Consider the following 14,469-nt stretch of genomic DNA (forward strand, 5'->3'; position numbering starts at 1 on the left):
TATAGTCAGTGAGAGGTAGTGAATCATGCTAGTCTATAAAGTGCTAATTGTACCCTGCCTTCTAAATCTTTATAATCTTTATGGTCTACCAGTCATTTGGTGGAGATTACTATAGGAGCCATTGTTAGTGAGGACTAGGGTCCAATGATGGATTTAGGCATGAGAGACCTGGGGTCCGCTCCTTCCTCCGCATTTGGGTATTATGCCCTCATGTTTTCTTTCTTCTGGGAGAGAGTGCCCTAATCACCAAACTATAGGTAAGCCTGGGTGGGGACACTTTCCACCTCTTCCGCTGAAGCTGTATCACTGTGAAAAAAATAGAATGCAAGATTCACTGGGCCAGAGAGACCCTAGGGAGAACTGTTCTAGTGACTCTCCCCTAAAAGCAGAGGGGAATCTTGGATTTGGTCTGTGCTTTCAGGACTGCATTTAGATTAAACCATCATTAGATACAATACATGAACAGCCTTGAGTCAGGTGTTCCAGTTGTTGGGAAAGTTAAGTTGCCTTTCTGAGGCCATAGACAGACATGCATTTGAAACACTCCAGATCTTGGAACACTTCAAATTCAGAGCCTGCAGGCACATCTCCTGCCCTGGAGCACTTCAAAATGGCTGTGATGGTATGCTTTGGGACTTCAAGCTTCCTGTCTGCTGGTCTCTAAGGGGCTCCTGAAAACAGCCAAGCACTCAGGGGAGCCCTTATTGGCTCTCTGCCCCCCGCACCCCCACATAGTATAGCAGAACACCAGTAGTGTAATGAAGGGAAACTAGCTGGGGAACCAGCCCTGGGTGCTGATCCTGGGAGGAATGGGGAAGGTGAAAAATAATTGTGGCTGTGCTGCTAGACCAACTGCTGTCATGCTATCAGAAGTGCAGCCAGTGATGCTGCTCCATGCACCGCTGTGGCTTAGGGTGCTCAGGTGTCACATTACGCCTCTGCGCAGTACTGTGGGATGGCAGAAGACAGGTGGCCTATATAAATGTGTTTTGGAAGTACTTCAGAGATGTTCCTTATGTTTTGAGGGTCATTTTTGAAGCACTTCTTCAACCATGCGTGTCTGTACCCTTGCTACTAGGACCCCTTCAAAAGCACTTGGAGTGTTTTAAACAGTGTATCTGTCCAGGACCTGAGACACCTAATGTACTGTATAGTAGGGCTGTGCAAAGCTTCCGTCACTGATTCAATTCAGCAGAGATTTGGTCTGATTCAGTGGCTGAATCTCCAAATCCAGATCAATTCAGCAGAGCCTTTAATATCTCCAAATCGAATCAGAACCCTCCGAATCGATTTGGAGAGATTCGGGAAGGTTTGATGATTTGGACATAGATACAGCTTTAAATATTTTTTCTAGATACCTCTAGGTCCCAGGTGGCTTGTAAATGCTGAGATGCTGGGGTAGATGGTGCATCCCACAGGAGTTTGGGCGTCCAAAGGGCAGTTGGCAGTGGACCTGGAAGTGGATCAGAGGCACTTCTGGTCCACTTCCAGGTCCACCGGAGAGCACAGGGAGACCCCTCTTTGCCCCCTGGCTTAGCAACTGGTGCCTCTTGAGTCTTGGGGGGCACTTTGGGTCCCCCCATGGCTGAACGCTGAGCCAGGGGGATGCGGGGAGAGGTCAACTGGATGCTTGGTAGTGGACCAGGAGTACGTCTGGTCCACTTCCAGGTCCACCACTGAGCATGTGGAGGGGCTTCATCTGCCCCAGCATCGCAGGATTCACAAGCTGCACCTGGTACCTCAAGGTATGTAGAAAAAATATTTAAAGCTCTGTTTATGGCCGAATTGCTGATTCTCTGAATCAGCATTGAATCTTCAGATTCAACTGAATCGAAACAGGACGGTGATGTGAATCAATGAATCAAATCACTATCCCAATTTGGGCCAAATCTGAATCGAATATGGCCTGTTTCGCATACCTCTACTGTATATGGAACTACAGTGTCTAACTTGGACTTCTGGTTGTAGCCGTGGTGGTCTAAGGACATAGGCAGGCAAGGTACTTTGAGTAGATGTGGTATCTTTTATTAGACCAACTGAGTAGCTGGAAAAAAGTTCTTAGCAAGCTTTCATGTGCAGTCACCCTTCTCCAGGCATAGGGAGTCTCTGCTGATCTAACACGCCAAGGAAAGAGAGAAGCTAAAAACGTGGCAGGATGTCAGTGAAAATATAAACAGGTAGAAATTAGAAAGACAAAAGGTGAAGCAGGTAAGGGAGGGGGAAAATGGTAGTGGGGTGAGAGGGAAGACCTAAGGGAGACACAGTGGTGATAGAATAGAAACTAGAAAACAGGTTGTGTGAGAAGAAAAGAAAATAGTAGGAGATCAGGAAAACAGAAGTGAGAAAAACTAAAAATCTTTTCTCCCTCTATGACAATCAGAATTACACGTATCATTTTATAGGAAGGTATGTATTATTTGTAAGGATTTTTTTAACTCCATGAAATAACACAAGACAAATTGTGATACTTGGTTTTCAGAATATTCAAACTTACTTTAAAACATTTTGCTTACAGTTCACAGTAGCAGGAAAACTAGTATAGAGCTTGTTTCATCTTATGAGAGCAAAGCAGTAGATATTTTCAATTTGAATGAAAAGCAGTTCAGCATTATAGTGTTAGTACAATTACATTTTGTTATGTGCTGTACTAAATTGCTATGCAGAACATTCAAATAAAGAGGCTTATTTTATTTTTTATCTTGGGTACAGAAAGTTTGAGGAAATATTACAAGCCAATGGTTACAGTGCTGGAAGCACTGCATCTTTCCCTAGCTGGTGCTCTGGGAAAAGATGTGCGGGCAGGGAAAATGTGACTAGTTTTCCCTTACTACACTGACCATGTGTTAATTTTGTGAATAGTATCTTCAGTTTGTAATTTGATTCAGTGCCTGATTCAGTGGCTAAATCCAAATCAAATCAGAGGGCCCTTTAATCTTTCCATATTGAATTGTAACCCTCTGAATTGATCTGGAGAGGTTTGGAAAGGTTCAGAGATTTGGACATAGACACAGCTTTAAATGTTTTTTCTACATACCTCAAGGTACCAGGTGGCTTGTGAGTGCTGCGATGCTGGGGCGCATGGAGTGTCCCACAGAAGCGTGGGGGGCTCCCAGCATGCTCAGCAACAGACCCTGAAGTGAACCAGAAGTACTTCTGGGTCCACCGGGGAGCACACTGAGGACCGACCCCCCCTGCACTTCTCCAGCTTGGCAACTGGTGCCTCCTGGGTCTGGGGGGGAGGGAGGACACCTGGGGTCCCCCTGTGGCCAATTGCTGAGCCGCAGTGGGGGGGCGAGGGCCCTGCATGCTCCCTGCCAGACTCAGAAGTAGACCGGAAGTACTTCCAGGTTCACCTCTGAGTACATGGAGTGTCCCCCATACCCCTGTGGAATGCTCCATCTGCCACAGCATTGCAGTGATCATGAGCCGTGCCTGCTACCTCAAGGTACGTAGAAGAAACTTTTAAAGTTGTGTCTATGTCCAAATCACTGATTCTCTGAATCAGCATCAAATCTTCAGCTTTGGATTCGGCCAAATCGAATAAGGGACAGTGATACGAATCAAGAATTGAATCACTGTCCCTGACTCAGGCCGAATCTGAATCCAAATGGAATAGGGCCCACTTTGCATGCTTCCTACTGTGCATGTTTTCAGAAAAAGAAAAGGAAGCTCAGAAAATTTACTGTAATGGAATGACAGAAAATCTCAGACCTTATTAAATACTTGTCCAAAGCAAAGGTGAGATTGAGACAGAAAGGAATTTATTTCCTTTCAAATTTTTATCTTGATTTATGATATCACCTTTTTAGTCAGAGTAAATTACCTACAGTTGTAGGGCAATAGAAGGCATTTAATATGTCTGTATGAAGGTCCTGGGGAGGAAGCTTTTCATTATCTATGTGATTGGCTGTGTTTTGAATATAAGAGAGCTGGTATTGCTATTTCTTAGCAGCAAGCTTCAAACTAAAACTAAATAGAGGATATTACAGCAAAAGCTGTGTTAACTGGTACTTTATTAGCTGGAAAACTCTATTAACCAGCGAAACTGCAAGTACCACTTCTGGGTTTCACTGCCACAGTGAGCAGAATTCTTGCCACTTCCTTGGTCCACAGCCCAGGGCACAGCAGCCTGCGCGAGGCAAAGCAGCCTGCACAGGGCCCCCTCATTGTATCCCGGCACACTGACACTGGGGAGTGAACAAGACAGTGCACATTTGATTAACCGGAATAGTTGATTAATGGGTATCCCCCATTCCTGGGGGATGCTGGATAACAGAGCTATTACTGTATGTGGGCCTGTTGCACCTGGGCAGTTACACTGACGTCACTGGAGCTCTGTAAGGACAGAGCATTGTATTAAGGTATAGTTAAGGCTTGGTCTCTGCCCCAATCTTATAATTTGATGGCTCAGTTCTGCAAACTTGAATCCCCGTTCAATGAGACTACTTGTGCAACTAAAGGTTCATGAATGGGAGCCCCAAATGAGACTGAACAAAAAGCTCACTTTTGTGCAGCTTTTTGCACAGGACAACTGCAGTTGCAGATGCACAGGACAACTGTTAACAAAAAGCAGAGGTATGAAAGAAACCAAACAGTAGCAGGAAGAAGGCATTGCAGGAGAAATGTGGCCTCCGTTTTCAAATCCAATTAAAATAAAAGCACACTTGTTCTTTAGCAAATATATGTTTGTTTGGCCACCATTGATCCTTCACCCAGACCTTCCATGCATATGCCTAGGCAGGAATTTTTTTTCTTGGAGGAGGAGTGGAGGCTGTCCAGAGCTTCCATCATCCCTTTAGGCCACTGAGACAGAATCCAAAGCCAGACTGAGTCCAGACATTTGGTGCCTCTGTGGCTATATTTGTATAAATGCCTGCAAATTAAATCCAGATCTCCTGTGTGGCAGGCAAGGATTCTACCACTGAACCACAGGGAACTCTACAGAGATATGTATTCACAAGTTGATTTGGAAATGAAGGTAGAACATTTCCAGTTAACTGAGGGAGCAGACCTACGCTTGTCATTCAATCTTAAACTAATTTCAATTTTGAGACTTCTCCTGTCTGAAATAATTAGCACCCAACAAAGATACGCATGTGTATTGGAGACCTGTGTTTGACCATCTTTCCAGACTCTGGTTACATGTGCATAGCATTTTGTGGTTGTTGGTCATTCTTCAAACGCTCAGCAATTTGGATATTTGTGAGTCATGTGTGTCATTTCACTGTATGCAACAAATAGATTGGGGAGGGGAAGCATGGCTTGAATAGATACTGGTAGTGATAATTATACAGTATGTTTCTCATGCACTGTCATACTTATAGCACATTCAATTTATTAGTTCTGGTCCAGTAAATTATAACATACCAACATTCCCCTTATGACTCCATAGAAGCCATACCCATAAGGGCATCAGGAACAGGGACAGATATTTTTGGTTGAATACTTTCTGATTTTTTCTTTCAATCTCATGGCTGAGCAATTGTCTGATTGGATAAAAATTCCTTTTCTCTCTAACAGATATGGCACTTAAGAGGATACTGTACCATGGTATTGATATTCCTTTGTGATCAATAATTTGATTTTGTAGAATAGAAGTACTGAAGTGTTATTGGAGGGTTCCTTGATGCTTCCCGGCTATTACAACAAGTCTCTTTAACACAGATCTAGTGAAGCTGGTCTGTCCCACCCCATCCCCCCAAATTCCAATCAGTGTTTTTCAAAGGGACTTTTAGTAGCTGAGCGTGTGACATGTAGGATTCAAATTCAAATCTTACAGTGGTGTAATTCTTGATTTCTACACATCTAGGAGAACAAAATTAAGAGCATATAGCTAATTAATTGTGAGCAGACTAGAAATAAGCCTACAAGTAATTTCAGGATTAAATGTCGACAACTGCTGAGTGCCTTGATGAGCTTCCACCTGTGCATGTATTATTTGATGGAAATTCTATCATCCTAAAGGAATAAACTAAAAGCTGATTAGGTAAGAACCACATGGGTCATTAGACAGGTGTCTCTGCAAGTCCTAGAGAAGAACTGCAAGTCCAGGACTAGTGTTGCCTGTCAGGTGGTGGTGTAGTTTAGATGTGACATTATGCCTTTTCTGATGGTTCTCCTGGGGTACATTAGGACCAGTGACTCGCTTTTGAAAAAAAAATAGAAGTTTTGCTTTGTGGTGGTCACCTCTACCACTTTAGATATATTTTTTATTGTGACTATTCTTATCCCATTCACATAAAAAGCCCGCATCTACTCTAAAGTATCATATTCAGAGAGAACAAAGCAAGTTTATAAGTTTTGACAGTGCTGCTGTTACAGAAGAAAATAAAACTGCTGCAGAAGTGTATTATAAGAATATCTATAGTTCACTTTCATGCTAAATCAACTTGTTCAAAAATTTCTTCAGTCTCAAAGTTTTTACATGTGCATCCTATAGAATTTGGTACAAAATACAAGACCACATGTACCCTTGATGCATTTTTGGCCCAATGATTTTAAATATACCAGTTACTTGTAAGTGTTGTAATGCTGCAACCTTCTGTAGATGTGGGTCTCTCCTACATATTGTAGATGCATGTCAAATGAACTGAGAGATTTCCATGTAGTAGCTGTTCTTTTCTCAGCTTCCCCTCTTAAATTCATTTTGCTTTTGTTTCCTGTAACTTTTCCCCAAAATTATATTCAATGTATGTATTTTAATACCTTAACAAACCAATATAAAATATATGGGATTTCACGTTTTAAATTGTGTTGCATTAATTTTGTTGACAGTGGAAAATGAAACTGAAGAAATACTTGATGGATGCCCTTTCACTAACGTTAGTTCACTAGAGCAAGAAAACTGTTCTCATAGATAAATGCAAATTAGATTTCTTTAAATAAATGAAGTGTTTACTTTTCTAAACCCAAATCTATCAGTCCTTTTAATATGACATTGTAGCTTAGGCAGTATCTCTTAGTTATGCCATATCAAATGTTTGACTTCAAGCTGATTACACTGAGAAATAGCATTTATTTGCATTTTGATCAATAGCTAAATATATTTATAACAGAGCTCTATAATGTAAAGATAATACATTTTTCATCTCAACTTGCCAGAAAACAAACCTTGTTACAATAAGTAACTATTTCTTTGTTTAAAATGAGAAAATATTAAGGTACATGATAAATTCTTTACAGTTGCAGTTTACAAAGTTTGGGTTATTATTGGATTATTTTTGGCATATAGAACTAATGCAAACTGCTTATTATTAGAAGCAGTGATAGATTTCTTGGCAAGTTTAATCCTTATTCCTTTATAGGTAGGTCTGAAAAATATAAATTTACTTTAGTTAGTGACATGTTGATACATTATCCAGCAAAATGAGCAAACTTTAAAATACAGTATTCAACAATAAGAAAAATATAAGTGCTTTAAGTAAACAAGAAAGTCATTTTTCCTATACAAGTCAACCAGTCTTTATTAAACTCTTGGAGCCACAGTGCAATGCAGTAATGTAAGTAAATGAATCATTGCACAACCCTCCCTGCATTTTATCTACAATAATACTTTACATTATACTTATACTTTCTCACCCGTTGCTAGTATTCTTTTCTTTTTGAGATGGAGTTGACTAATGTCATATCATATTAAATCTTGTTGACTGTTAATGGGTTTTGTGAGTGCTACCACAAGGCAGCTTGGCTCTCACTTTAACGGTATCAATCAATCACTTAAGTGTCGCACAGCATTCACAGGGTGGGCTCTGATTTCTAGAACTGCAACTAGGTTAAAAGCAGAGCAATGGGACTTGTATCTGAGGGGCCATATAGTAGTTGCCAATAGGAAGGGAGGATGTGGGCCCGATTCCAGCCTGGCAATTGCAGTGAATTGTGTTATACCTGAAATGATTTTGTTCCCAAGCATCTCAAGGCACAGAGAGTATACCTAAAATACTAGTGGTGGGCTTAGTTTCAATGGAAGCTGGGCACCCAAACCCTTTAGGTAGCTCTGCAAATCTCAGGATATGAAACCTACATTTAATATTTTTATCAGAGTTATATTCTCAGAATTATCTGGTCTAAAGTGGCCTAGCTAATAGATGCAAATTATTAGCTTTGGTGCTCATTTTATTTGGAGAGGGGTTTCTGAGGTAACAGCAAAAACACACTGTTTCTTAAATATGTTTTGAAAAGCATAGATACAAATGGGACATATGTTGGTGGACGATTCAGCTTCTTCCTCACTCTGTCCTCTGAAGTACTGCCACCTTTCTAGACACTTTGCACATGTTCTCTAGCTACTTTATTCATAGATAATGACTACCTCAAGAAGATTTAAATATATTGACACAATCTGTAAAAATCTGTTGAAAGGGCATTCTGGAAAAATTCAATATTTCATTTACATGAGATCACATAATACTCTGTAACAAATAAGAATCAACACCAATATTCTTATGTTACTTCTACTGTTTAGTGGGGGAGGCGGGGGGAGGGGAGAGGAGGAGGTATGAAATTGCTTTTAGGTATTATGAAGCCTTGGAATCAAGGACCAGGGCACATACTTATGTGTATGCATATATAGATATGTTTGCCAGAACATTGTATCATATACTCTGTAAGTACATTAACAATTTAATTGCCCGATTTATTTTAATTTTGCATGTATTATTCAGTGACATTGACATATCAAACCTTACATTTACAAAAGATGCAAATGTTAGAGACACTAGAAACCATAATTTGATGCATTGTCATCACACTGCAACCCACTAAATTGGTTTCACATTGCACTTACAGCCTATAGGCACATAAATAATATCAAATTACAAAACTAGAAGCAGTTTCTTCATACTTTATTGTACAATTTCTCACTAAATATATTTACATGACATGGATTTTGCTTCAGTGCAATACATAGTAATGTTGCATAAGTACAAACTTGAACTTTTCTAAAAAAAGAAAATAAAGCACTTAACTGATTTACAGCTAAGTATGTAAAGCAACATTTACAACTCTCAGTGAAAATGCTAACAGCATCGTTACTTATCATAAATGATTTCTAGAAACAAACCCCAAGCCAGCTTTACATCTTCCAAACTGTTAACCATATACAGTACTGTATCATTTTAAGAAAATGTAGTATTTGTAAAGCATGTATACTGTACTGTATGGCAGCCATTTTCTACATGTCAACTTACCTATTTTACAAATATGATGTTACCCTGGCAGTTTCGAAGAACAAAGTTATCTCAAGATATCAAACATCATTAACAAACTCTGATAAGCATAGCATCTTGAGAACTTGCTTTAACAGCATTTCTTCACAGTGATATATATGAAAGGTTGGAAAAAAGGTCAGCATAAAATATTTCCACCCCCTTTCAGTTTTTATGCAAAAATCATTACTTTATATCAGTAATTATAAAATTACAAACACTTTCTAGAAGTAAATGCATCTGTAGTTATGATAGAAAAAGTTTTTATTCTTAAGATACCTAACATGAAGTTAGCATAAAATGATATGAAATTAGGTAAAAATCTTTAAAATGGTAAGGGAAGCAACTTAATACAGACATGCAAAATAAGCAGCACGCAGTAATTTAAGAGACAAGTAATTAACCAACTAAAAACCTAAAAATTTATTAATAAATATTAAAGGTAAAGGAATTGCAATGAGATGAAATCAACATTTTAAAATATATACCATTAATAATTTACTTTTAGTCTTAGTTTTGGCACTTCATTGGAACAATTACTTTTCCAAAGACCAAAATATGTATAAAAGATATAGAGCTCCTCAACATACCTTGCAAATATAGTACTTAGGTACTGGCAAACACTGAAACATAGTTAATTAAACATTCCCACTGATTTGCACATGCATGCACTATTCAGACAACAACAGTGTATCTATTTTCTTGGCGGTGACAGCCTTGCATTACTTGGGTATTTCAGGAAGTTTCATCAGCAGATCTTGTTTCTGATTTAAGTCTCACAAATTCTTTAGCAACTTCATCATTGGTCCTCTGAGAGAGAATTCTAAGGATTGTCAGACCAGTCTCATCTATAAAGATATTTTTCAGCAAGGGATACCAAGATGCACAGCTACCTTTCTCTGTTATACCCTGTAGTTGGATAACTGTCATTCCTATAATGCGATCTTCTCTGGCAAAGCAGTAATCTTTTACAGAGAGATGAAGCTCATATGCTCCCAGCCTTTCTTCACTGCTCAGAATGCTGCATGGATTAAAATACAAATTTAGAACAAGGACTTTAATTTCTCCAAGAGAAGAATGTGTCTTAGAAACCTTGTTAACATTACTGATGGCTCTGCTTTTGCAAACACTTTCATTGACTTCTGAACCTTTTATGTGAATGGACCTTTTATTGTGGAAGATGCTCCACAAGTGCCCTTAGTTCCCATGGCTTGAATAGCAGTTGACTGTGTTCATTAATTTCCTCAGCATCTGGGATAATCAGACCACCTGTTCCCCAGTTCCCAAAAGATTTGAATGTTCAATATTTTCATCACATTTATTTGAGCATCTGTTAGCTAGCTATACATTTTCCTACTCCATTTCCTATATGTTTTTAGCTTTTAAATTTATGTTCAATTTCAATATGAAAGACTTTTGAATAGTACCTTAAATCACACATGACCTTTATCTAGGCTCTTTGCCTCTGTATCAAACTGAAAATATTTTAGGTTTCTAATGTATCTTTGATCAGTTCTTCCCACTCTAGTTATTTTGTAATTCATTTTGTGGGCAACGGCTTTCTCAGAGCCATTAAAATATAGGTTTCCCTCTCTGAGATGTGTGGTTTCTAAATGTTACTTGTAAAGCAACATGATTATAATCTTCATGTGGTTAACATTAAATCGTGTATCCATTTGTGTATTGTGTATCGTTGTGTATGAGAGTTAAATCTGAAAGTGAATTTTATGTAATATGAGTTGGTATATAGGTACTTTCTTCCCTGAGTAAAAAACTAAGTAACAGTTACATGTTGTGAATAGAAAAAATCTTAGTTTGATGGTGACCTGCACTTGCTTACCTTGTTAAGATGATATAACTACCTGTGATAAGCTTTTTCCAAACAGCGATGAAGGATGTTTCTATATTTGAGGTCACATATTTACTTGTGGGAATAAAATATGTGTGTAATTAATGCAATTTAATATTCTTGTCATTATAGGATAATGCAAGTCCTTTCTGGGGACCAAAATCTGGTTCCTGCTTGAGGGAATGCACATTGCACAGGGTCACTGTGTGTTCCTTACCTTAAAACTGTGCTCAAATGCTGTCTCTTTACCCTCAACTCTGTCAGACATGTGACTACAGCAGCTTTCTACGAGCAAAAATATTTGGCTTCCCAGAGCACTACTGTATGAAAGGAGTACATAGTTATTGTTCTAATCACCTTTCTTATCCTGATCAGTATTACGACTTTCATTGCATTTCAGATTCTCTAGATCTGAGATAAGAGGAATGCTTTTAGTAGTGCACATTGCTGCAGCACACAGCATTTTTTCCCCAATCTCTGAATTGGTTTAAAAAAATACTAAATAGCTCACTCTTAAGGCTGCAAAAGTAACATCTGACAAGGTGACCCGAGTACTGATACAATGACATCCTTGTGAGTCTGAGGACAGCCAGGCACAATAGCCTGGAACGGCTAACATCTCTAGGGAGGGCTAGTTCCATGATCCATTGCTCCAGGGTTCCCACCAACACTACTCAAACAAGTACACCATAGATTTAGGGGTAGGTATTTTGAACTGCTTTTTAGTCCCTTACCTCTCAGGGCAGGAGTGGGTTGCTTATTTGTATGAGTATAAATAAATGTGCAGTAATGACTGCACAGTTGCGGCTCATGTAGACGGGGCCAGAGTAGGGAAATTTGTTTGCTTGAAGCATGTCCTTTATTCACTGCTGCTGAAGCTGGGGAAACAGCTTTAGGGAAGGAAAGATACTAAGTCCTGTGCCTGATGTAACGAGGACAGTTTTTGCCTGTGTCCATTCCGAGTTTCTAGGCTACCTTGGGTTTGATCCAAGTTTCCATGAGCATTAGCTTAGCACTGAAAGAGTCCCACTGCCAGTTCAGCCTGGTTTTAATTTTCATTGTGATAACTTTTGACTTAAGGAAGAGAGTTCTGTTTGCTCCATATACTCAGTCTAGCAGTTGTGTGTCCCGGTTTTGGCTTCGTAATTCTCGCACCATAAATTTATAACAATTAATGGCTACATTTCTCTAGTGTCTTTTCATCCAAAGATCTTGAGGCATTTTACAGTCATTCATTAAACTCCACCAGAGCTCTGCAAACTGAATATTAAAGGTAAGAGTCATCCCAGTACAGAGGATTCAACTAGACTCTGCACCAGTTAAGAACTGCACTAACTGTTGGATTTGTCACATCTCAGACAAGTCACCGAAGAAGAAGGCGGGGGTGTCCTAGCCAATAGGTGGGCTCTGAGAAATCCTACCAGATCAGGCTCTGCCAAAAATGTTGTGATAGCTACTGTTTTCTCTCCAAACAGTATCCTTACTTCCAGTTCCTGTTCTACCTCCTTCTGAATTTTAGCTAGGAATTGTAATGTGAAATGTTGACATGGCTGAGAGCCATCACTTTGGCCTAAGGTGCTTCTTTTGAAAGGATGATCAGCAAAGTTTAACAACTCTCTTGTTAGCTCTCAGCCAGATGCAAGAAGTATTGTTTTCTCCTGTGGAGGTAAAAGACAACAAGCAAACTCTATATGCAAAATGGAGCATGGCATTGATATGGAAAGAGAACCCACAGTATCAATCCAAATTCACAGGCTGTGCATAGATTTCCTAATTTGTTGCATCTCTCTCTCCTTCAAGAAAAATGTTGCTGGGCTACTGCTTTAAGTAAAGGGGAAATCTCCTCATGCACATCCAACCAAGTCCTCTTTTCTTTCCTATCTGCTTGGGAGAGCTAAGTTACAGTTCCTACCCCATCCCTTTGAGGTTCATCTGACCATCTGGAAGCCATAGAGTGAGAAGAAATTTCTTGCCTCTCTCTCTTCTGCTTTTCTCTATGAAATTGCTTTCTACCCAGCTGGGTCTTTTCTGCTGTTTGGCAGTTGTCGTGAGTTTGGTCAGCAATCTCCACTGTCTTTTCTTGGAGTTTTGAATCACAGCACCTCTCAGCTGTGTTGCAGTTTCCATGCTTCTAGCAGGATTTTTGACTATAGAAACAAGTAGTTTCCCTGATTAAGAGTAGGTAGCGAACTGGGCCCCTCCCTTGCCAAGTATTAGAACAGATCATGGAATCAGTCAGGTACAGAATTCTTGGACAGTTCATCCACAAAAAATCACTGTAGCTGGTGTAACTGTTCAGCTCGTATTACAAAATGATAATCCTTAGCTATTGTCTTACGTCTGAAATATGCTTCAAATATTAAACAATGTGGCTGGCTTTAGGGCAGGTAAAATAGATGGCTGCATGTCCTTACAAAGAAGTTTTACAAGCATGAAATATTTATTATTCAATGAACAGTAGTAGACAGGGAGAAGGCAGGAATTTGTATTTGTATGAGTCTTCATACTTAATTGTTTGGATGTACTTAAATAAGCTTGTATTTGTGTAGGTAGCTATTTGTCTCTTCTGATAGTGTAGATTATCTTAGGTAAAACTGAAAGTTATAGTGACAATCTCTTATGCAAACTAAAACTATTTTTCAAAAATGAAAGGATGAAAGAAGCCAAGAGTGCAAAACAAAATCAAGAAATTGGCAAGTCTCTGAAATCAACTTTCTATCCTTCCAACTGATGCATCAGATTTGTAAATATTCCCTCACCTCAAGCATCCATACTCCCACTACTGAAAATTCCCACTTAACAAAAAAAGGCTGTGCTTCTTCTGTCCTAATAGGCCCGAAAGCAAAGAATATAGAAAACATTGTAGCTTGTGAGGGAGCTCCTTCTATGGAGGTTGCTCTATCTCTGAGCTATAATAATATGGTACAATTGCACAGTTATTAAAGAAATATGGGAAGATCTACAGAGGAGGAAACACCGAGCACTGACACCCTGAATGTTTTAGCCAGATGGCCTGTAATCAAGAGCAAATGGCACCTTTTGTTTCTAATGCTAAACCTGTACATTTCCTTTGGATGGTAATGGAAAAAATGTTCAGGTTTCCTTTTTTCAAACCCTCTTTCAGTTGGGGAGCACATAAGAAAGACTGGCTTCTCTTTTCTACAGAAGAGGAGAGAATCCAGGGCTTTAATTAGAAATTGTTCTTTGTTACATGCAATTCACACTCTTTGCATCTTATACTCAATGAGGCTATAAGCTTTTGCACTGAAGAAGTCAGCCGGCCCTGACAATCTGCACCCCAGGGTACTCAAGGAGCTGGCGAGCGTCATAGCCCAGCCCCTGGTGCGGATCTTTGAAAAGTTTATTAAGGAGGCCATCCTTGATGGACTGGCCCAGGCTAACATCCTAAGGAATAGC

General features: G+C 39.5%; 1 protein-coding gene across 1 annotated transcript in view; it reads right to left on the minus strand.

Moving 5' to 3' along the window:
• Nucleotides 1-7,070: 7,070 nt before the first annotated feature.
• The window catches only part of UNC13C (unc-13 homolog C), a 517,638-nt gene continuing 510,239 nt past the window's right edge, over nucleotides 7,071-14,469 (minus strand). The window contains exon 32 of the mRNA XM_019533546.1: nucleotides 7,071-10,224. Coding sequence (XP_019389091.1) covers nucleotides 9,939-10,224 — 286 coding nt within the window. The 3' untranslated portion in view covers nucleotides 7,071-9,938. The remainder of the gene's footprint in view (nucleotides 10,225-14,469) is intronic.

This window comes from Crocodylus porosus, unplaced genomic scaffold (genome assembly GCF_001723895.1).
Source record: "Crocodylus porosus isolate Cpor-Errol unplaced genomic scaffold, CroPor_comp1, whole genome shotgun sequence".
Classification (NCBI taxonomy): domain Eukaryota; kingdom Metazoa; phylum Chordata; order Crocodylia; family Crocodylidae; genus Crocodylus; species Crocodylus porosus.